The sequence below is a fragment of the Macaca nemestrina genome, chromosome 6, assembly GCF_043159975.1.
Source record: "Macaca nemestrina isolate mMacNem1 chromosome 6, mMacNem.hap1, whole genome shotgun sequence".
Lineage (NCBI taxonomy): Eukaryota > Metazoa > Chordata > Mammalia > Primates > Cercopithecidae > Macaca > Macaca nemestrina.
In genome coordinates, this window is record NC_092130.1 from 67,106,885 (window position 1) to 67,130,041 (window position 23,157).

Sequence of the window (23,157 nt, forward strand, 5' to 3'; positions counted from 1 at the left end):
ATGTTATGATTTTAAAACTTTGTATGAAACTCCAATAACCAAGATGTGTCGTATTAGCACAAGGATGGACATACAAATAAATGGAATAGAATTGAGAGTCCAGAAATAAATCTTTATGTTTATGGCTAATTGGTTTTTGACAAGGGTACAAAAGTTATTCAATGGGAGAAAAGAATACTTTTTATTTCAATAAAAAGTGTTGGGACAACTGGATAACAATGAGAAGAACACAGTTGGACCTGTATATCACATGATAAAAAAAATTAACAAAAAATGGATCATTGACTTCAACATAAGGACTAAAACTAAAAAAATTATTAGATGAAAACAATAGGAGTAAATCTCTGCGACCTTGCATTAGGCAGTCATTTATTAAATGTGGCACCAAAAGCATAAGCAATAAAAGAAAAAATAGATAAATTAGACTTCATTAAATTAAAATTTTGATGTTTCAAAGTACTCTACCAAGAAAGGGAAAAGACAGCTCACAAAATGGGAGAGAATATTTGCAAATTTATATCTGTTAAAGGTGTAATCTACAGAATATATAAAGAACTCTTAAAATTAAACAATGAAAAGACAACCCAATTTAAAAATGGGCAAAGGATTTGAATAAACATTTCTCCAGAGAAGATACACAAATGGTCTACAAACACATGAAAAGATGTTCAACATTATCAGTCTTTAGGATAATGCAAATCAAAACCACATAGCAAGAATAAAGACAGTAAGTGTTGGCAAAGACGTAGAGAAATTGAAACCCTCATGCATGGCTGGTGGGAATGTGAAATGGTGTTACCATCTTGGAAAATATAGTAATTTGGTAGTTCCTTAAAATCTTAAAGATAAAATTGCCCTATTACCAAGCAATTCCATTCCTTAGGTATATACCTGAGAGAATTGAAAACATACGTCCGTATTAAAAACTTGCTCACAAATGTTCATAGCAACATTATTCATAATAGTTAAAAAATGGAAACAACAAAAATACCTATCAATTGATGAATGGATAAACAAAATATGGTAAACCCATACAATGGAATATTATTTGGCAATAAAAAGGAATGAACCATTAATATATACACAACATGGATAAAACTTGAAGACAGGCTAAGTGAAAGAAGCCATATACAAAGAGCCGCATATTGTCTTACTCTATTTATATGGACTGTCCAGAATAGGTAAATCCAGAGACACAAAGTAGACTTGTGTTTGCCAGGGCTGGAGGAGGGATGCATACAGAGTGACTGCTAATGAGTATGAGTTTCATTTGGGGGTGATGAAAATGTTCTAAATAAGATAGTGGTGATGGCTGCACAACTCTGTGAACCACTAAATTATGTTAAAAGGTAAATTTTATGATATGTGAATTATCCATTAATAAAACATAAACTATAACTTGTAGAATGACATTATGGAAAACTGTACTTTGGAGAAAAATCGCTGGGCTGGAGTATGTGGAATGCTTTGGAGTCATATCATTAAGTTATAGGGACCGAAATGAAAGGTGACAAGGCCTGGGAAAGGTGCTGCTAAGCGGTAAAAGTGGAGGGCAAGTGGGGACGAAAGGGCTAAATGATTGGAAGAGAAGATGAAGGAGGGGAACTGAAAATGACTCCAAACTTATTAGACTGGAAACTATGATTCCATTTACACGAATTTGTAAGCTGCAATTAAAGTTAGTTTTTGGTGGAAGGTGACAAATTCCGTTTTAAACAGTTTCATAGTGATGACAGGACTTAGCAAGAGTGTCTGGTAGTCACATAAAGAATATTAACTGGAACACAGGTAAGAGTGGCTGGAGATGCCAATTTAAGAGGATTTGCTTAGAACGGGAAGTTTGAGCTCATGTGATAATCATGCAAAACAACTGAGGATGGCTGGGAGAGGGAAGCTGACTTACCAAGGTAGGCAGGAGCCCATTCTTCATGCCTCAGCGTGTCCCTATAGGAAATCCCAACCACAGCAGTCCATCCATGGGCACTTCATGAACTCAAAGGCTAGGAAGGTGGCTTTCCCAGCCTGTGCCTCAGACCTTCCTTCACCCCCAGCTTGATACAATACCAGGTTAACTGACTCCTTTATTATTAAGTATATGAGGCATCATATTATACTGATTTTTTTTTTTTTTTGCCCCTTTTGGGTAGGTGCTGTAACATTCTAGCTAAGAGATAGTAATGGAATGATGCTGTTTTAGCCCAAACGGCCCAGAAATAACAATGGCAGGCATTTGGAATTCATTTAATTTAAGCATGTTCGCCAAATTTTACTAGATCTATTTTTATGCATCTATTTAAAATACTTTTTTTTGTTTTCCTCTCCAGGAAATTGACCATATGCAGGTACTCTTGGGAGGACTTAAAACTTTTTTTTTTTTAACTTGGATTTCCAAATCTCTAACCTCCGCTGATTAATTTTCTTTTCCATAGAAAATGTGATATAGTTTAAAGAAATTTGGAGAACAAATGAGTAAAAATTTCTGAAAGATACTCTGAATATTGAAAATGACACAGACATTAAGTTTTAGGCTCGAAAATATCTAATCAGACAGTGCAGGGGGTTTTGATGCATCACATGATGCTTGCATAAAGTAGTAAATCTCACATCATTATCACTGACAATGTCATAGATGTTGATACCAAATGATTGTGGGTTATTAGGATGCCTAGGCTGGGTGTGAAGCAGTCTGTAAATGTAACTAATGAGACAGACAAACACCACAGGGGTGCTTTCTTCGCTTGAGTTATATTTGCAGTTGGAGAAGGTTGGGTTTTTGTTTGTTTTTCTGTATGTGAGATGTAATCTGGAAATAGTCTTCAAGTACTTCTTTTCTTAGCCAGTTTTAAACATAGACTAACCAAATTATCTACTGCATCCCAACTATTTTTTAGCAGTAAGTCACTGGGTCTAAAGCAGTGTAGCTGACTTCATGAACAATAAGGTGAAGACCTGGCCATGATGGGACTGACTTCAGTGAGCAGTTTCAGCAGGGGTCAACCATGCTAACAGCCCAGATTCTCTAATCCTTGCAGAGGTGCTTCTGCTAACTTGACTGAAGGGATATAGTAAAGGAAGAAAAGCTTAGAAGTAGAAGTAGAGACTTTGGTTCAAGATCTCATTCTCATAGTTTACTAATAGGCTTTGGGCAACATACTTCCCAAAAGTTACCTCCAGGCCGGCGTGGTGGCTTGAGCCTGTAAACCTAGCACTTTGGGAGGCTGAGGCGGGTGGATCACCTGAGGTCAGGAGTTTGAGACCAGCCTGGCCAACATGGTGAAACTCCGTCTCTACTAAAAATACAAATAAATTAGCTGGGCATGGTGGCTGGCACCTATAATCCCAGCTTCTTGGGAGGCTGAGGCAGGGGAATCACTTGAACCTGGGAGGCAGAAGTTGCAGTGAGCCGAGATCACACCATTGCCTAGGTGACAGAGTGAGACTCTGTCTCAAAAAAACAAAAAGTTATCTCCATATGCTCTCTCAATGTTTTCACTTCCTACACACCATTCAATCCACACTCATCTAATTTCTATCACCACCTTTTAATGACATTGATTCTCCCAAGGTCCCTAGTAATCTCCAAAGCGAGATGACACTTCTTCATTGTCAGTTTTCTTAAACTCTCAGCAGCATCCCACACAGGTTACCACTGTCCTTCTCTTTTTTTTGTTTTTGTTTTTGTTTTTGAGATGGAGTCTCACTCTGTCGCCCAGGCTGGAGTGCAGTGGCACCACCTCGGCTCACTGCAAGCTCCGCCTCCCGGGTTTACACCATTCTCCTGCCTCAGCCTCCCGAATAGCTGGGACTACAGGTGCCCGCCACCACACCTGGCTAATTTTTTGTATTTTTTAGTAGAGACGGGGTTTCACCATGTTAGCCAGGATGGTCTCGATCTCCTGACCTCATAATCTGCCTGCCTTGGCCTCCCAAAGTGCTGGGGTTACAGGCATGAGCCACTGCACCCAGCCAACAACTGTCCTTCTTAAAACATGACACAGTTTTCAGTTTTTCTGTTCTTCTCTGGATGTTCTTTCTTGATCTTTCTTATGATTCTATTCGCAGAAATTTGTAAGCTGCAATTAAAGTTGGTTTTGGTGTAAGGTAATTCCTATCCAACCTGAAAGTATTAAGGATCTCAAGGATAAGTCCTGGGACTGCATTATGTTTTACTCACTGTCTCCCTTGGTGACCTCATATGTTCTCATGACTTTCAACATCAACTATAATCTATATGCCAATAAGTTCCAAATCATCATCATATGCTGGAGTCTCTCATGAATCCAAGATGCATATATGCAACTGCTATTGATATCCCCCTAGATGTCAAATAGGAATCTCAGATTTAACACATCCAACATGGAACACTTGATTTCCTCTGCCAAACCTGGTCCTTCCTCACATCAAGCCAAAAACTGGTAGTCATCCTTGATTCCTATCTTTCTCTCATTACCTGTATCCAATCATTCACTGAATCCTGGTCCATTTTACCTAAAAAAATACATCTCAAGTCCATTTCTTACCATATCCATTGATTTCACTGAGTTCTAAGCCACAAATATCCTCTTATCTGGACCACTGCAATAGCCTTTAACAGGTTTCCTTGCCTTACTTTTATGGTACTTCAACCCTGTTTTTACACAGAAGGAATAATTATCTTGCTTTAACTTGTTGATTTTGAGTAGCACGAATTCCCACATACCTATCACTGAGCTATAACAGTTATCAATTCATCATTACAGTTTGTTTCATCAATAACCCCATCTATCTTCCCACCTCCTCCAGTACTTTGACGTGAATCCCAGACATCATGTCATTTTACCCCAAATATTTTAATGTATCTCTAAAATACAGGGATTCTTTTTCTTTAAATGTAACCACAAGACCATTAACACATCTAAAAAAGTAATAATTTCTTAACATTATGAAATATCCAAAAAGTATATTTCTGAATACTGTATAAATATGTAATTTTCACAATTCATAATTTTTATAGTGACTTTGTTTGAATCAAGATCTCAATAAAGTCCACATATTGCCATTGGTCAATATGTCTTTCAGTCTCTTTCAATATGCAGAGTTTTTCTTTTGGTGATTTCTCACTTGCTCATTTGCCTTTTTCCCTTTGCATTTTATTTGATGAAGAAACCACATTGTTTTGTCTAGTAGAGTTATATAGGGGTTTTTTTGTGGTTAATGTAACATTTCTTCGTGTAAAAACTGCTAAGGTGGCTCTGTAGGTGATAATGTTTTCTTACATCGGAAATCATGTGTCTGGTTGTATGTCCTTTTGTAATGTTAGTAGCCATTATGCTAAACTCTTAAATCTATTAATTCATTAAGGATTGCAAAATAGGGATATTCTCTCAATTCTTAATTTCTTAGCAGCGATACTTGTATGAGGGAGGAACTGTCCTTGGTTTTTACTTTTTAGGTTACCTAGTGGTAAAGCTTGTGAAGACATAGATTTACCTTTTAAAAATGTAAACTGGATCATGTCTTTGCCCTGTAGAAAGTCTTCCTGTGGCATCTTCATGCACACAGTGAAATGTGTAGTCTGTACATATCCTGCATAATTTGGCTCTGACATGATCTTTTTCATCATGTTCCATCACTACTAGTAAACTATTAGAATGAGCTTAAATTTCAATTAAATAAAAACTTGAGGTTTATTCAAATGTATTGAAAAGGTCAAGCCCTTTGCTCCCCTAGGCTTTTTGCCCTTACTGTTCCCTCTGCCTGTCCAACCTTCCCTCACTTTTTGCCTAGTTGGCTCCTTCTTTACCTACATGCTGAAATGTCTTTTCTGCAGAGGCCTTCTCTGACCTTTTCACTTAAGGGGCCTGCTCTCCCCTATCATAGCTCCTGTTTAATTCCTTTGTAGCATCCAACACAAACTATAACTATCTTTTTTTCTTTTCTTTTCTTTGAGATGGAGTTTCGCTCCTGTTGTCCTATAACTATCTTTTTTTCTTTTCTTTTCTTTGAGATGGTGTTTTGCTCTTGTTGGCCAGGCTGGGGTGCAATGGCGTGATCTCAGCTCGCCACAACCTCTGCCTCCCATGTTTAAGTGATTCTCCTGCCTCAGCCTCCCAAGTAGCTGGGATTACGGGCATGTGCCACCACACCTGGTTAATTTTGTATTTTTAGTAGAGATGGGGTTTCTCCATGTTGGTCAGGCTGGTCTTGAACTCCTGACCTCAGGTGATCCACCCGCTGTGGCCTCCCAAAGTACTGGGATTGCAGGCATGAGCCACCGTGCCCGGCCTGTAACTATCTTTTAAAATGTATTTATTAATCATTTCCCATCAAGAGTGCTAGCTCTGTGAAAGCAGGGATCTTTTCCATCCCATACACCACTGAATCCCAGGGCACATGCAGGACAATATCTAACACACAGTGGGTGCTTTACTTTTTCTGAATGAACACCACAAACTTGGTGAACCTACATATCCTCATCCATATGAATGGGATGCAGGGATGAGCTAGGTAACAACAGAATTCCTTGCAGGATGTCCATGTTTTTCTCTGAGGACATAGAGATGAGGATACGGATCATCCATGGCAATGCTTCCTGAGTTCTTCATGTTGTAGTTCCTTGAGCAAATGATGTCTGTTGCGGGGCAGGCCATTGAGGCTGGTGAGAGGCTCCCAACCCAGGACCTAAGAGAGGAGCTGGTCTGGTAATTGATCAGAAGACCACAGAAGTTTGGAAAGGGAGAGCATTTCTGGAGTCACAGGGGTGGGAGAGTGGGGTGAGCTTATAGATTTAGGGCAGGAAATTCTTGGAGTATATACTTTGAAGACTCCCTAATTTTTATGATCCTCAAGGACTCAAAGGACTGGGACTTCCTGAATCTTCATAGGGTTCTGAAATCTCCCTATGCCCTCAAAATTCACTCTCTTCAGGAAATCCCACCAATTTAAGAATTATTTCAAAGCATTCTCCTTTTGTACATTTCAAAAACTTTGTACATTTCAAAGTTACAATGTAAACACTTTGGGCATGGTTGAGAAGATTATTCATGTGTGTGTGAATTAGTTTAACCAGACTGCTTTCAACCTAAAATCTGAGGTATCAGCATTTTGTTTAGCTTGAGAGAATCAATGGAGAAGGGGACAATTTTAGAGTTTGGGTACTCTTGTGGGCTGGAGGACAGGCTTCCTCAGCACAGTGGACTGCTGGGGTAGGCAAGGATGGTTGGGGCACTCCAGGGGTAGAAACAGTGGACCAGGCCAACTAGTCCCAAGGTTTTCGGTTTCCCTAGTGCTAGAGGTTCAGAGTTTTTAATCAAGATTGCTTCAATTAACCTGATGTTTATCACCAGTAGAGGGTACAGACCAGACCCAGAATCTGTTCTTTCTGCCATGTAGAGATTCACTGAAGTCAGCAGCCATACACAGAGAGGCCAGACTGCCCCAACAGCAGAAAGGTGATGCCAGTATGCCCACAGCATGGTATTGGTGCACAGCCTCATCCAGTCATGCCCAGGGCAGCTTCCACTTACCCAAAAATGTTCCCAGGACTACTCCTGCCTCTTCTCATCCCAGGGACCAGATGAGAAGAGACTGGGCTTTATAGAAGACAAGGCCTCAGGAAGGAGAGGAACCCAAGCACCAGGCTATTGCCTGATTGCAAAGCAGGTTTTCCTTCTCCCAGACCTTCTCCCTCATCCTGATAAATTCCCCTGCCACCTCCTGCCCACACCTCTCCATAGGAGCTTAATCCCTGCTGAAGCAGGAGGACTTGGAGAAGCTTTCTTGGAGCGTTCATATTAAGGCAGCCACAGTATAACAGGATTTGTAGGCATGTAGATTTATATACTTGGTAAACCCTGGCAAGCTCTAATTGTGAAACCTTTTTCTTATAGCCTGAAACCTACTTGGGGCTTTATTCTTTGGTGTGTTGAGATGACACAATGAGTTGGTCCTTACGTTTCTAACATTCTTATAATATTGACCCAGTTGCATTCTTGTTCAAAGTAATATCTTAGCTTTCTTGATAGCAGAGATCCAAGACAATGAGGTTTAAAAAAAAAAAAAGTAAGACATTTAAATTACCACCAAAAAAATCATTTCATGGAATTTTAGATTATAAGAAAACCAATCTAGACTCCCCCTCAATGCAAGAAGCCCTACTCTTTTTTTTTTTTTTTTTTTTTAAGATGGAGTCTCACTCTGTCACCCAGACTGGAGTGCAGTGGTACAATCTCGGCTCACTGCAACCTCTGCCTCTTGGATTCAAGCGATTCTCCTGCCTCAGCCTCCTGAGTAGTGGGGATTACAGGTGTGCGCCACCACGCCCAGCTAATTTTTGTCTTTTTAGTAGAGATGGGGGTTTCACCATGTTGGTCAGGCTGGTCTCGAACTCCTGACCTCGTGATCCACCTGCCTCGGCCTCCCAAAGTGCTGGGATTACAGGCATGAGCCACTGTACCTGGCCTGGAAGCCCTACTCTTTACATGCAATGGGGTTCAGCATGTCCCACATATACTTGAACAATTTCAGGAGTGGAGATCACAACTACTTATTTCCTTGCATTGACAGACATTTCTCTGTCTTACTTTCCTTGAGTCAGAATCTGATTACAAATTATCATTAGTCTTCGTTTCCCCTTCACAACTGCAAAGAGGAAGTTAGTTTACTTGTCAAATAAGTGTTATCAGTTATTATATCTCTGAATTCTTGTCTTCCCTACTGTATACATTCTCCAGTTCTCCCAAACGTTTCTGTTCTCCTAGGAAGAAGTATCAGCATCCCCTCCTCTCCAAGCCTACTCCAAAGCTAATCTCATAGTTTTTGTCCTTCCCCACACCACCCCCCAGGCTTTTCTCCCTTTTTAGGAACTTTGCTCCATCTCCTGGTTTCCCTTAGCTCCAGCCTACGAATACACCCATTCTACTCTCTATTCAACATTGCTTATCTACTTCAAAAGATAGTCTCATCTCCCAATTTCCTGTCATCATCAGATTTATGGAAAGAATCATGCATGGTCACTACCCCCAGTTTCTCCTCACTCCCTATGGTAATTTATCTGCCTTCTTTCTCCTCAGCTTTATAGAAATCTATCTTTGAAGGACAGTAATGTCTTTGAAATGACCTTGTCAGTCAGTAGGCTTCTCTACCCTCTGTAATATATAATATTGATGCTGCTCCTCCTTGACATCTTCCTTAGACTCCCAGATGCAGAGGTCTCCTGGTTATCTTCCCATTTCCCTAACTGACCTTCTCTATCATTTCCTCTTTTATTGTCTGGCCTCCATAAAAACAAAATAAAACAACCTTCCTTAAGATAGTATCCTTAGACCACTTTTCTTCTCACTGCCCTCTCTTCCTAGGCAAATTTACCTGATTTCACGGTTTTGTTTATTATTCTAACAGAGATAACCTCGAACCTCCATCTCCAGCGCAACCCTGACTTATCTCTATAGTTCCATTTCAAGCTCCTGCTGAACATCTCCACTTGAATATCCAGATGCCACCTCAAACTCATGATACCACAAACCTAATTTCCTCCCAAAGCTATTTATTCTCTGGAATTCCTCATTTTGTTGAGGACATTACCTTAACCCCAATCAGCCAAGTTCTAGATCTATAAGTCGTTTTTAAGTTCTCCTCTTTTCTCCATAATTTCCATCTACTTTCTTTCCACAGAGTCTCTTACATCTGCCCCCTCCTGTCTATTTCCATTGTCCCCTCTTTTTTTTTTTTTTTTGAGACGGAGTCACTCTGTCACCCAGGCTGGAGTGCAGTGGTGCGATCTTGACTCACTGCAACCTGTGCCTCCCGATTCAAGTGATTCTCGTGCCTCAGCCTCCTGAGTAGCTGGGACTACATGGTGCGCACCACCATGCCCAGCTAAGTTTAGTACTATTATTATTTTTTTTTTTTTGAGATGGTGTCTCACTCTGTCACCCAGGCTGGAGTGCAGTGGTGCGATCTTGACTCACTGCAACCTGTGCCTCCCGATTCAAGTGATTCTCGTGCCTCAGCCTCCTGAGTAGCTGGGACTACATGGTGCGCACCACCATGCCCAGCTAAGTTTAGTACTATTATTATTATTATTTTTTTGAGATGGTGTCTCACTCTGTTGCCCAGGCTGGAGTGCAGTGGTGCAGTCTCGGCTCACTGTAACATCTGCCTCCCAGGTTCAAGCGATTCTTCTCCTCAGCCTCCTGAGTAGCCGGGATTACAGGTACTTGCTACCACACCCAGCTAATTTTTTGTATTTTTAGTAGAGATGGGATGTCACCATGTTGGCCAGCCTGGTCTCAAACTCTTGACCTCATGATCCTGGTAGAGACAGGGTTTCACCATGTTGGCCAGGCTGGTCTTGAATTCCTGACCTCCACCCACCTCAGCCTCCCAAAGTGCTGGGATTACAGGTGTGAGCCACCACGCCTGGCCGTCCCTTCTTAATTCAGGCCCTTTCGACCTCTTGCTGAACTGCCTTGATAGTACAATTGGCATGTTCATTTCCCACTTTCAGCCTACCACATCTGCTGCTACCAGATTGTGGTGGAGTTGAATCTTATGTGAAGTATAAGTATTGAAGTATTCAAGTCATTGTTTATGAAGAAAATCTCATATAATCAACATTACCCTTGAAAATGCCTTATATTGTCTATAAAGTAGAATCTACAGACACTGCTTCTCAGTAAGTTCAACACTGCTAATTTTTCCTCCACTTTTGGAACAGATTACTTTTCTTTTGGTTGAACACCAGATGAAGTCATCTGCTTGGTTTTAGGGGTGGTGTCGTATGAAAAATATGTATCTTTAAACACCAGAATCACATTCAACACTAGCCTATCTGAGTTCATATTAGTTACTCATGAGTGTGATTCAAATCCACTGGAATATCTAAAAGCACAGCTCTGATCTCCATTATTTCTGTGCTAAAAAACCTTTAGTGGCTCTCCATTGCCTATTGAGAAGGCCCATTTCTTTAACATGGCACTTAAAACTGTTCACTATCTGACATCGGCCCCCCTTTCTCACCCAGCTTATGCTCCAGAATGGAATGCCTGTGATCCCCCATGTCCACTCTGCACATTCCAGTCTCCATCCATACTTTCTTTCACAATGGCCTGGAATGCTTTCCCCTTACTTCTCATCTATGCTGGGCTTAGCCATTCTTCACAGGTCAGCTCACATGCTGCCTCTTCTAAGATTCCTTCACAGAGTCTTCTCTCCAGACCCTGTCCAGACAAAATCATGTTTCCCTCCTCTGAACTGCAGTCACTCCTCATTTGTACTGTGTTTATGGCAAGTATCATTTTCTATCTAGAACTGTCATTTCTGCTCATGTTTTACAAGACTATAAACACCTTCAGGGCAGGGGCACTGCTTGAGTCTTCTTCATAGTTATGTATACACCACCATTTTCAGCTTCAAGCATACAGTTTTCAACAGATTCCAATGAAAAGATAAATTAAATAATGTAGCTTCCCATCTCCTCCCCCATGCAGAATGTGCTCTAGTTTGGCAGTGCTCAAGAACTTGGGACCCAGTGCTCTAGAAAGAGCAGCAAACCCTTCCTAATCCCAACAGCTCCTCCATCAGGCAATGAATGAACTCAACAAGAATGGGGATGGGTAAAACGTTATATGCAAATAGTTGCACTCTGCCCCTTCTTAAAGAGCAAAATAAACATGAGTTTTAAAAAAGACCATGGACCTTAACAATACAATGGCTTTTTCACAGAAAGCTTCAGGAAATGCCAAGTTCTGTTATTGGGGATGGAGACATTTTGTCCCCATTGTGTAGAAAGAGACTGATGAGGTTTCTTAAGCAATCTCGCAGACCTACTGTTTTGAAGCATCAGAACATTTTTCTGTGCATCTCAAATTCAGTGGAACTTTAACTTTGTGGAGAGAAAAATCCTAGTTCCCGTTTTCCCCCATCTCATCTCTCTCCCAATAGACACAGGATATTTTACCTCTGGAACTCAAAGTTGAAGGGGAGCTCAGATCCCAGGGGTTGACTGGGTGTAACAGCCCCTTGAATCTTTTCTGAATCATACTTCACACTCCATAAATACAAATCTACCTGCGCTCAAACGAGCAGGAAGATTTTTAAGGAAGGTCTGGGGGTTGGGGAGCCTATCTGACATCTTTCAAGGGATGGGGCCTCTATCTTCATTACGAACATGCAGAGAAATGTACTCTGCCCCAGTGACAGACAGAGGGAGTTTGACAGTGAATTTACACCCGTAATGTTGACTTTAGACCGATCAGGGAAAATGACTATCCTGCACCCTTGTAAAATCTTAATGTTCCGTGAGAAGTGCACTGCGTTGTCTGATGTACAGTGTTTAGGTTTGTCTTGACCTTATTAAATCATGGAAAGCGGCTCCTATGAGGGAAGTTTTTTTTTTTTTTTTTTTTAATTTCCTGCACGATTATTCAGGTGGCTTTTCCTGTTTCTTTTCCCCCTCCTGGACTCGGGTCCTTAATTACTATTGCAGAGAACTGGAAGGATGCCTGCTCTCCCAGCACGGTCTCCTCTCCTCGGCCTCCAGGCTCCTCGCCCCCACCCTTTTCTCCCTCTAGCCCCGCCTCCTCCGCGCACCCCGTGGCCAGCAGCTAGACAGCTGTGTTCAATCAGAAACCACTTACAACTCCAGTCGATTCAAAGGGGAAACTTCAGCGTGAAGTGCAGCTCCGCTCCGGCTCCCTCCAGCTTTCTTTCCTTCTCTGGAATCCGAGGCGCGGATCTTCCTCGCCCCACCGCCCTAGTTTTTTCGGGAGCTCGCCGGTGCCCTCTAGGGTGTCGGCTCGTGCTGGGAGGTGCCCTCAATCCTGGTAATGGGGGACGGCGAGGCACCGTAGGAGTGGCGAGGCGGCGCCCAGGGTGGCACTGCCCCGGAACGGGGCGCTGGGTGCGCGCGGGCGGGCGGGTCCCTGCGCGGGCTCCGCCGCTGCCGCAGCTGCGAGCGCGCCACGCCACTGAGCCTCCTGCAGCAATGGCTCGTCCGTGAAACGCGAGCCACGGCTGCTCCTTTTAAGAGTGCCTGCATCCTTCGTTTGCGCTTCGCAACTGTCCTGGGTGAAAATGGCTGTCTAGAGTAAAATGTGGCAGAAGGGACCAAGCAGTGGATATTGAACCTGTGAAGTCCAACTCTTAAGCTCCGAGACCTGGGGTACCGAGAGGTACCAGCTCTGAAAAGTGCATCATGAATTCTGGAGTTGCCATGAAATATGGAAACGACTCCTCGGCCGAGCTGAGTGAGGTAAGAAACAGCTGAGGTCGGGAGCTAGGATTTCTCGGGCGTTTGCTTTTCCACAGATCCCTCTCCCCTCGACCTCCCCACAGCCCGACACCCTATCCCCCTGTGCTCCCAGTCTGGAGGCAGCGCAATTGAAGATTAATAGATTTTCTGGATCTTCTTTTAACTTGTAGTGCTACTCAGGAAATGACCTGAACTGGCTTGATATTTCAGTCTGAGATGAGTGGCTTAAAAAAGAAACAACCTCTCACCAAGCCGCGAGGCGTTTTACTCACGACAGTCTGCATCCCCTGTTCCTTCCCACCCACTTCCACTAATTTATATACACCATTTTATTTCCCTGATCGGTAAAATACACGGACATTCCAGATGAGTTTAAGCCGACGGTAACTAATTTGGTGGGGGTGGTGGTACTGAGGAGGACGCATTGGATTATTTCATCTCCCCTTTGGCTTTCACGTGCGATGCGTTTGGCTAAGTTCAGGCAAGGTGGTCTCTTCCCTAGGCTGAGATGAATGACCCGGCCCTGGGGAGGGGTCTGGAGAGGAAGCACTTCAAAGCCGCTTTAGAACTTTATTTCCTGCCCGGGTCTGGACTCCTAAGTCTTTGAGGCAAGCGCATTTACAATTCCTGGGCTCCCACTGTAACCTATCCACTTGAGTGTTTGAGACCAGCTTTGAAATTAAAGCCACATCAAACACTATGCAAATATGTGAGCGGTAAGATGCCCAAAGCCATCTTTTTTCATGACTTTAGGGATGCCTCGGGCATATCCCCCAAAGCTTTGAAAACCTGAAAAGTGGTGATGAGAAGCCGGTAGAACTGGGTGCTCAAAAGAAGAGGAAGTCTGTGTGCTCAGTGTCTACAGCTAGAGGCTTGGTGTCTGTGGGTTTCCCTCTTGATACCATCACTGAGCCATTCATGGGGGCAAAAGTAGCATAAGTAGTCCGTGTTTCTTGAGTATGGCTGAAGAGAGGAAAGAGGAAGAAAAGGAAAACAGTGTAAAAGCAGCCGGAAGGCAGATAATGGTAATGTCAGATTACCAATGGTGAAGGGCAAAGTGAAGGGATGGAGCCCTTGGTGGGTGTGTGTCAGGGAACACCTGGTGATGGGAAGGGGGGATTAAATGGGGTTGGGGGAAACCTAGGAGGTCTGCCGTCGGGCTGGTGAGTGCTGTTGGGCCCTGCCTGGTGCTCTTAAGTGTCCTGCTGCTGTGCTGTTCCTGCTCCGGTTCGAAATAGCATTTTGAGGTGCTGGCTGAATGAAGTAGAGCATTTCCTAATCCTACGGCTGTTGCCCCTGTGATGTAGAAGACTCAAGAAATGCTGAGAGTGAGAACTTAAAAATGGGAGGTGAGGGAGGAGGCATGAGTATTTAAGTGACTTTTGCCAATTTTATATTTAGACATAGGTCTCAAATCTGAACTAGAACCCCTGCTCCATCACTAACCCTGTTTCAGGAGAAGAATTTGGTGATCTAAGGTCGTTGAAAACCGCAAAACTGACGGCATTTCTTTTGCAGAGACTTTGCCAGGCCCTTCACAATGTTTCTATGCGGCAGAGTGCTGTCCAGTAACCTTTGTTTAAATGAATCATAGACTTAGGAGGAGTGAAGGAAGAGATGTGGATTGACTTTAGTCCTATCGGCGCATCCTTGAGCACATTGGGTGAGCAGAGAATATGACCCTCAGGTGCCACATAAAATTTTCCATTTTTTGCCTAGTTGTATCCACTCCTTAAGTAATCCCTATAAAGCTTGTAGGCAAATGAAAGAATTGAGAGTGCTTTATGGTCCCTGCATTGGCTGGAAAAATATTTGAGCAGTTTATGACACAGTATTGTTCCTAAGGAAATAAGTTCCTTCCTCAACTATATCCTTTACCAGATGTTCTTTTCTTGTCATCGGTGTCTGCTCATTCATTTTTTGCTTTCTTTCGAGCCAGTTTTAGGTTCCATGATTTAGTTGTACCTCTTTCCAATCAATGTTAGTTATCCTGCAAGTTGAATGGTAGTTATTTTTACTTTTTGCACGTATTTTTTTTTAATTTTTTTTTTTTTTTGGAGACGGAGTCTCACTCAATCTCGGCTCACTGCAACCTCTGCCTCCCGGGTTCAAGTGATTCTCATACCTCAGTCTCCCAAGTAGCCGGGATTACTGGCATGTGCCACCACCCCAGCTAATTTTTTTATATTTTTAGTAGAGATGAGGTTTCACTATGTTGGCCAGGCTGGTCTCTAACTCCTGGCCTAAAGGGATCCGCCCACCTCGACTTGTAGGTATTTTAAATTAGAATATGTGTAAAGATAATTTGTAAGGCAAGAGGGAGTGTGTGGTTCATACCTTGTGGACCCTAAATCTCAGTTCAATTTAACATGGGCAATAACTTTAGTGTTTACTGTTTTTCTAATATCCACAGAGCAGTATCCATAGATTCACATACAATTCGTTTGTATTTCTCACATTAAATCTTTGGTGAAGAGTTTCTTTTCCCTGTCATTTTTCTCTTAAACACCGGTTTTCGCTTAATGTCTTGTAGGGCAAGGTTGCCATTCACTTTTGATAGTTGAGTCCTTCCCTTCACCTGGAAGCAGAACTAATAAAACCTCTCAGGGCCCCTTTAGTGCCATCTCTCTGATTGCCCAGGAGCCTCAATGCTGTCTGGAGGTCACTGTGGGGTCAGATTCAGCCTGATGTTCACTGGGCATTTCAGGAGCAGGAAGAACTCTGAAAAGACCTGCCATTATCCTGGGTATCATAAACAAAATGCCTCTCATTGGTGTTGACTTGTGGGCTTACTCCTTCTGTAAGGGTCCCCTAGACACAGGAGTCATTGACTCTCTGACAGTAATGTTGACACTGATTCTCTAACATCCTGAACTAGAGAGTGAGTTTAATCAATTTCTGGTTGTAGTCTGCTGATCTTGTTAGTGAGCGCAGCAAGCTTTGGTCAACCACTGAGGTGTTGGCCTCTGCGCCTAGTACTCCAGGAATGCTTGGATACTAGGAGGGATTTGGGTGTGAGGGCTACACAATTAGGAGACCTAGGGAGGGGTGTTGGGCCTGAGGTGTTTTGCATGTGTGAGTACTTCAAGATGGAAAACAGGAAATTCATGAGTGTGTTCCTTTTGTGTCTTTCGTTTGAACAATAGTCATTTAAGATCCTGAGTTGATTACAGCAGATAGTAAAATTGCCTCCATGAACATTCAAACATATTTTTATGTATTTATTGAACATAAATGACTTATGTCAAGTCTGAACTTTTTTTGAAAGCAAAGGAATTCACAGCAGTAACAACAGAAATACAAAAGGAAAATGTAGACGGATAAACTAGTGATTTGTTCTTTTTTCTTGGCTATAGCTGTTCCTGTCATAAATATTTGAAGGATTTTTTTTTTAATTGAGATTAAGGAAGGACTTCAACATCAGGCAAATCAAAAGCACTGCAAAAATTAACTGTTTGACATTCAGCCTCCCTCCCCCATGGTCAAGAAGCTGAAGGGCCATACTTTAAGCAGCATTAAATTCTCCCAAAATCTGTCAAGGGACAGCTCTTGCATATTCTTCTTTGTGGTCATGAGTTTTAGGTCAGCAGTTAGCTCTATTGGTCTTGGTAAAATTTGTGGGGCTAGTATGTAGTTTACTCTTGTTAAATAATCCCAGGTACCTGGAAGGAAGATATCTTAAGGTTTAGCAATATTAGGGTAAAACTTGACTTTACTCATTCTTGCAGAGTAGTTATCTGCTTGATCTGGTTGTCTGGTAGACAGTTGCCTATTTATGTACACAAATAAAAATTTATTTTTTAAAAATTTGTCCCTTGGCAATCATAATCTCTGGAGATGAAAACATAGTCTTACTCAAAGAATTTGTACAAAGCAATCAACTTAAACTCTTTGCCTTTTAAACATTATTTAAACAATGGACAGACAAAATTCTGCATCACCATTTACTTGAAAACATTGGATGCCCCTGGAAATCGTATTTCCCTTACTTTCTTCTTAGATCCTCATTCATAGCATTTTGTGTCACATCATTCCACTTCTGAATTAGGCGGTAGAGGCAACTCTCCATGCTTTCACCATTTGCGTGTTGAGTAACTCCTGAAATGCCACCTCTTCATTGATGCTCTAATTAGAAGTAGAATTATATAGAAGAAAGTTGTTCTCTACCTATATTATCTTGTGTAACTATCTCCAGATGCTCTAATTAGAAGTAGAATTATATAGAAGAAAGTTGTTCCTTACCTAGATTATCTTGTGTAACTGTCTCCAAGTGGCCATCTCACAGCTGTGCTATCCTTCCTCATCAAATTAATTATAAAATATCAGCATTGGACGGGGCCTGAAAGATCACCTAGTATTCACACACCCCTTTTTGCCTCTTTATACTCCTCTGTCTTTAGAAAATCACACTTCATTGTAATGAGCTGTTGAATATCTGTCTTAGCCATAGCCCTATAAGCATAAGAAGAGCAGGGTCAAGACCTGGTGCAGAATCCAACAAACTGCTCCAAAATTTAGAGGCTGAAAATAACCATCTTATTTACTCATGGATTTGCAGTTTGGGCAGAGTTCGGGGGGAAGACTTGTGTCAGTGACTAGAGCAAAAGGATTTACTTCCAAGATCGCTTAATCATATGAATGGCAAACTAATGTTGCCTGTGAACTGGGAGATCAGCTCAGTTTTCTTCAACATGGGCATCCCTATGTGGCTTGGGCTTCCTCTCAGCATGGCAGCTGGGTTCCAAGAAAGAGGACGTTAAGCTGCCTGTTCTCTTAAAATATGGAACTGAAATGAGCACAGGATCATTTCTGTGTGTTCTGTTGGTTAAAACAGCTGTTCTCCCAACCAGATTAAGGTTAAAGAAGTAAGTGGAAAACACCTCTCCAACAGGGGTGTCACAAAGAATTTGCAACCAATTTTAACCCACCCCAGAAGCCACAAAATGACAGAGCCTTGTCTAAAACCCTGATTTCTTTCCTTTTTTCTTTCTTTCTTTCTTTCTTTTTTTTTTTTTTGAGATGGAGCCTCGCTCTGTTGCCCAGGCTGGAGTGCAGTGGCTCTATCTTGGCTCACTGCAACCTCTGCCTCCCGCGTTCAAGCAGTTCTCCTGCCTCAGCCTCCTGAGTAGCTGGGATTACAGGCATGTGCCACCACTCCTGGCTAATTTTTGTATTTTTAGTAGAGACAGTTTCACCATGTTGGTCAGGTTGGTCTCGAACCCTTGACTTTGTGATCCACCTGCCTCAGCCTCCCAAAGTGCTGGGATTACAGGCGTGAGCCACCGAACCCGACCTTAAAACTGTGATTGCTTAATTCCCAATGTCTGGCAATGGTTTTTAGTTTTTGGTTTTGTTTTGCTTTATAGCTATTCATTTTGTGGTTTGTAATAACTCTGAATCACATTTTCTAAGCACTTCCCAGATATTGACATGCTTGTCAAAAACTCTGAGGTACCTTCTGTTATGCCCGTGTTACAGGGTAGAAATTACGGCATAAGAAGGGGGAAAAGCACATCGAAACTACACAGACCGTAAAAGGTGGAGTCAAGATTTGTGCCCAGGTAGTCTTTCTCCAGAGCTCCACCATGTGCACATTAATTCCTTTCATTAGCTTCTGTTACTGCCCTCAGTTTTTGATCACATGTTCCAAGGAGGGAGTATTCTATTTAATAAGCCTGTTTAACCTGATTTGTATTGTAATCCCTATGCAATACCCAGATAAGTGTTTTTGATAAAAATGAAATGGATATGATTAGAGTAAAGGGATATAGTCACTGCCATAGCCTCCAAGTGGTGGAGGAAATCAAAGCATTGACTTTCCAGAGCCCTAAAAGCAGATTCGTTGATAAGGAATAGTTGTGATCTGCATTCAGTGGGGATTGGGAGGGAGGTTTCTATTTGTTTTCACTGCAAGGAAGGTGGAATATTACAACCTGAGACCCACTACCTGTGTATTCAGAGGCATCTCAGAGATTGATGTTACAATATTTGAGGTGCCAGAAAGAGAAGAATAAAGCTTTAAATATCTTAAGAATTAGGGCTTTCCCACCCCTGCAGGCAGGGCTTTAGGTTCCTTCTATAGTTGGCCAAATCACTGTGGGGCTGCAGAGTGCCAAGTCTTGGGGAGAAAGCCAAGGGGACCCAGTGAAGTTAGTGGCCATGGCTGCATGGCAAGGCAGCGGCTGACAGCCAGGTCTTGAAGAAGCACATGCTGAACATGACATTGAGGTCCTGAGTCAAATGCGGTGGATAAGGTGAAGTAGATCAAGCCACAGAGATGTGGCTGGAACCAGGTGGAAGACAAACAAGAAAAAGGAGGACATGTGCTATGAACAGAGAAGTTACTCAAAGACCAGGTAGGTGATCAGAACTGGGATGGCCACAGACCTGGAAGCAGGGAGAGAACCTTGTTTCTGAGGAAGTGCTTTGACCAATTGGGAAGCTTTTAAGTCCCAAGACTTCTTATTTTAGGGAAGCACCTTAGGGGTAGTTGCTCCCAATTGGAGATGCCAGAACCCTGAGTGAGTGGGCACACCTATCTAGAGTAGGGAATGTCATGGTGTTAGGAAATAAAGTCAAGTGTGCAGTTATAATAGCTGCCTAGCTGATTTACCCAACGCAAGTCATGAGGAAGGCTTTCTCCCAGGTGGGGCTGCAGTTGGAAGATCAAACCTGCATCTACAGCAAAATTAAGAAGCTGTTGATGGACTGGGTGTGGTGGCTCATGCCTGTAATCCCAGCACTTTGGGAGGCTGAGGCAGGTGGATCACGAGGTCAGGAGTTCAAGACCAGCCTGGCCAAGATAGTGAAACTCCATCTCTACTAAAAATACAAAAGTTAGCTGGGCATGGTGGCAGGCACCTATAATCCCAGCTACGCGGGAGGCTGAGCAGAGAACCGCTTGAACCCGGGAGGCGGAGGTTGCAGTGAGCCGAGATCGTACCACTGCACTCCAGCCTGGGCGACAGAGCGAGACTCTGTCTCAAAAAAAACAAAAAACAAAAAAAACAAAAAACTTGTTGATGAGGATTTCAAAGTTAGTTTTTGACTTACAGAATCAAATTACAGAAAACAAAAATTATATTTTAAGCCATCTCTATATTCTGAGGGAGGGGTTTGTGTTGGCAATGTTATAAAATCAGACAAGCCAAAGAAGATAAGAATTGATAGATATTAGTTAGGACTTGGATTATTTACATTGGTGAGGGGATGTCATAGCAGAGATAAATTGTATGTAATTATTTTTTTGAACCCTCTTGCCTCCCCAATATATCTATCCGGATTTCCAACAGTGGTATCTTTCACTCTTGGGGGTGAAAAAAAGAAAAAAGCAAGTACTGTGGATTACACAGATAAACAGAAGTTCAATTTATAGAGTAAATATTTACTGGAACTACAGAGATACCCTGTCTTTCTCGTGAATGTCCTTTTTCTCTTGTTGACTAGAAACAGCCAAAATCAGTAACGAGAAGAAAGAGGAAACCTTTTCAAAGGTTTTCATTGCCACAGGAGTGAATAAGGTTGTAAAGCACTTTACATGTGTGGATCTTTCAAGATATTTCTTAAATTCGGCAAAGACCTTAAACCTTGAGAAAGTCTTTTAGTGAAAAAAATCCATAATTAGCAGCTATTAATTCCAATTGCCATACAAAAAACCATATGTTGTGTTTGTTAACTTCGTAAATAAACAATAAAAAAAGCCCATTGAATTGGGAAATTTGTGTGGTGAAGGCTACTTGATGTTTTGGTTGGCGGAATATTTTGAGCAGATCCCTTGTCATGAGATTTGATCAGTACCTGGAATGTGCATAGGACATATGGGGCCAGAGTTGGAAATGCATCTTAAACCGAAGTCTGTAGTGTGTGATTATTTGAGAACAGAAAGTTTCATGAAACCTCAGTGTGTGTGCGCATGTCAGTTAACTTCACCTGGGGTTGTGAGAAATACTGAAGCAGTTGTCAAAGGAAGAATGCCAACTAGGGAAAAGATTGCCTTGCAATTAGAAAAGGAATGGAGGCCTCTGATTGGTTGCTTGGTGAGAGTGGGAGTAATTCCTTGCTCCTGTTTTCCTATGGGTTGTGTGAACTTGTCCATAGAACACACAGCACTCTTAGACTCTCCTTGCTCTTCTCCTAGCGGCCCCCAGTGTCTCCAGCTTAGTTGTTCCTTCCCTTATCTGTGTTCAGAATACTTACAAGTTGGCCTCCTTGGGGAGACCATGAGATCTTTGAAGGCAGAGACAGAATAAAGTTGATCACTATATTGCCAGCATCTAGTCAATATGTGGTAGATAGGACATCAACAGGCTTTGAAGTTGCTATTTGGACCAAATCCCAGTTGCCATTTTACTGTGACAGATGTATTGGATTAACTCCTTTTCTATTTTGGTTAAAGTACCCATTCAATGGAATTTAGTTTGGTCACTTTGACTATAATTTATTGGCTTGTAACCGTTCACATATTCAGTCAACAAATATTGTGTGCCTTCTACATGTCAGATGCTATTGTAAGACTGGGGATACAGCAACAAACAAAACTGATGTAGTCCCTGTTCTATGCATCCTACACAGATATTACACACATGTTCAGTGGTGATATGTGCTGTAAAGAAAACACTCTCGGGGAATGAAGAGGGGAAGGATGCTGTTCGAGTGATCAGGGAAGACTTCACTGTGGGAGTCTGTGAAATGAGGGACACAGCCATGTGAAGATGGGGGACAATCATTTCAGGCAGAAAAGAAGAGTGAGGGCCAAGGTGCAGAGCCCAGGGCACTCTTGCTGTGTTTCAGGAGTAGCAAGGCAGCAATGACTGGGAGCGGAGTGAGCAGGGAAGAGGGGAAGGAGATGAGGTCTAAGAAAACAGTTCTGGCCAGATCATCTAGGGCTTCATAAGCCCTGGAAGAGTATCTGGATCTCCCTGGAGAGTATTGAACACAGGCCTGAATTTGTTTTGCTTTCTTCTTCTTTTCATATTTTGTTGGGGGGGGGTGGTGGGGGAGGAGGTGGGTAGGGGGAGATGTAGGAAAGAGGAGGAATTAGCAAAGAAAAGGCCAGGAAAGTTGTGTTCCGAAAGCCAGTTAAAGAAGGTATTTTCAGAAGAGGGCAGAGTGATCCATCATCAGTGTCTCTCCTTTGGCTTCCTGCCTTTGAAGCCTGTGTATATTCCCAAACTTTCAAATTGTGTCATTTTCTGTAATCAGAAGTAATTATTATGTGCCATAAAAATACACTGTAATTATTTTTTTGACATCTTCAGAGTATGTGAATTCATTTTCCCCTAAAAAGGAATGGTTTTAAAAACAGAGTGGCATGGACACTGGCCAAGAATGATTTGAAAATTGCCTTCCCTTGATTGATGGTTCAGCATTGATGGATGCTGATGATGTAGAATATAGGTGGGTTTTGAATTAGGAAAACTGAAAACTACCTTCCACTGTCACTTGGACCCATTTCCTTCAACTATTAAGAATCAGACTTTATTTTTATGAACTTTAATATCAATTTATTGATTTATAACAAATATAGCTACAAGGAGACTGGAATGCTGACACTTACTTCCTATTGAAAAACTACTTGGCAGTCAGATTATGACCAGAAGATTGCCTGGCAAACATGGAATCAGACAAAGGAAGTGCTTCTATTGGGTGGTGCTATTAAGCATATATTTGACTTAAGAGATACCTTGTCTAACCATTTGCATGACTGATAAAGAAACTGATGCCTGAAGAAAGCTTGCTAGTGGCAAAGGGGGAAATGTAGTACTGAGATTTTATTTTTCTAATTCCCAGGGATTTTTTTTTTCTCTTCTACCTCAGCTGCTTCTGTTTCTATATCACAGGATATTTACATTAAGGTATGTGTTTCGGAATACTCTGTAATTATTTTAAAAGGAGAAAGTTTAATTCTTCAGTAAATCATATCTACA

At 42.0% G+C, this 23,157-nt stretch overlaps 1 protein-coding gene across 2 annotated transcripts in view; it reads left to right on the top strand.

Annotated features, from left to right (window-relative positions):
• The window catches only part of LOC105499974 (MCC regulator of WNT signaling pathway), a 480,351-nt gene that overhangs the window by 189,312 nt on the left and 267,882 nt on the right, over window positions 1–23,157 (top strand). The window contains exon 1 of one of the 2 annotated variants that reach the window (XM_011772876.3): window positions 12,601–13,231. The exons of the other annotated variant lie outside the window; for it this stretch is intronic. Coding sequence (XP_011771178.1) covers window positions 13,175–13,231 — 57 coding nt within the window. The 5' untranslated portion in view covers window positions 12,601–13,174. Of the gene's footprint in view, window positions 1–12,600; window positions 13,232–23,157 lie in introns of those variants that run through there. 2 annotated transcript variants of the gene reach the window in all.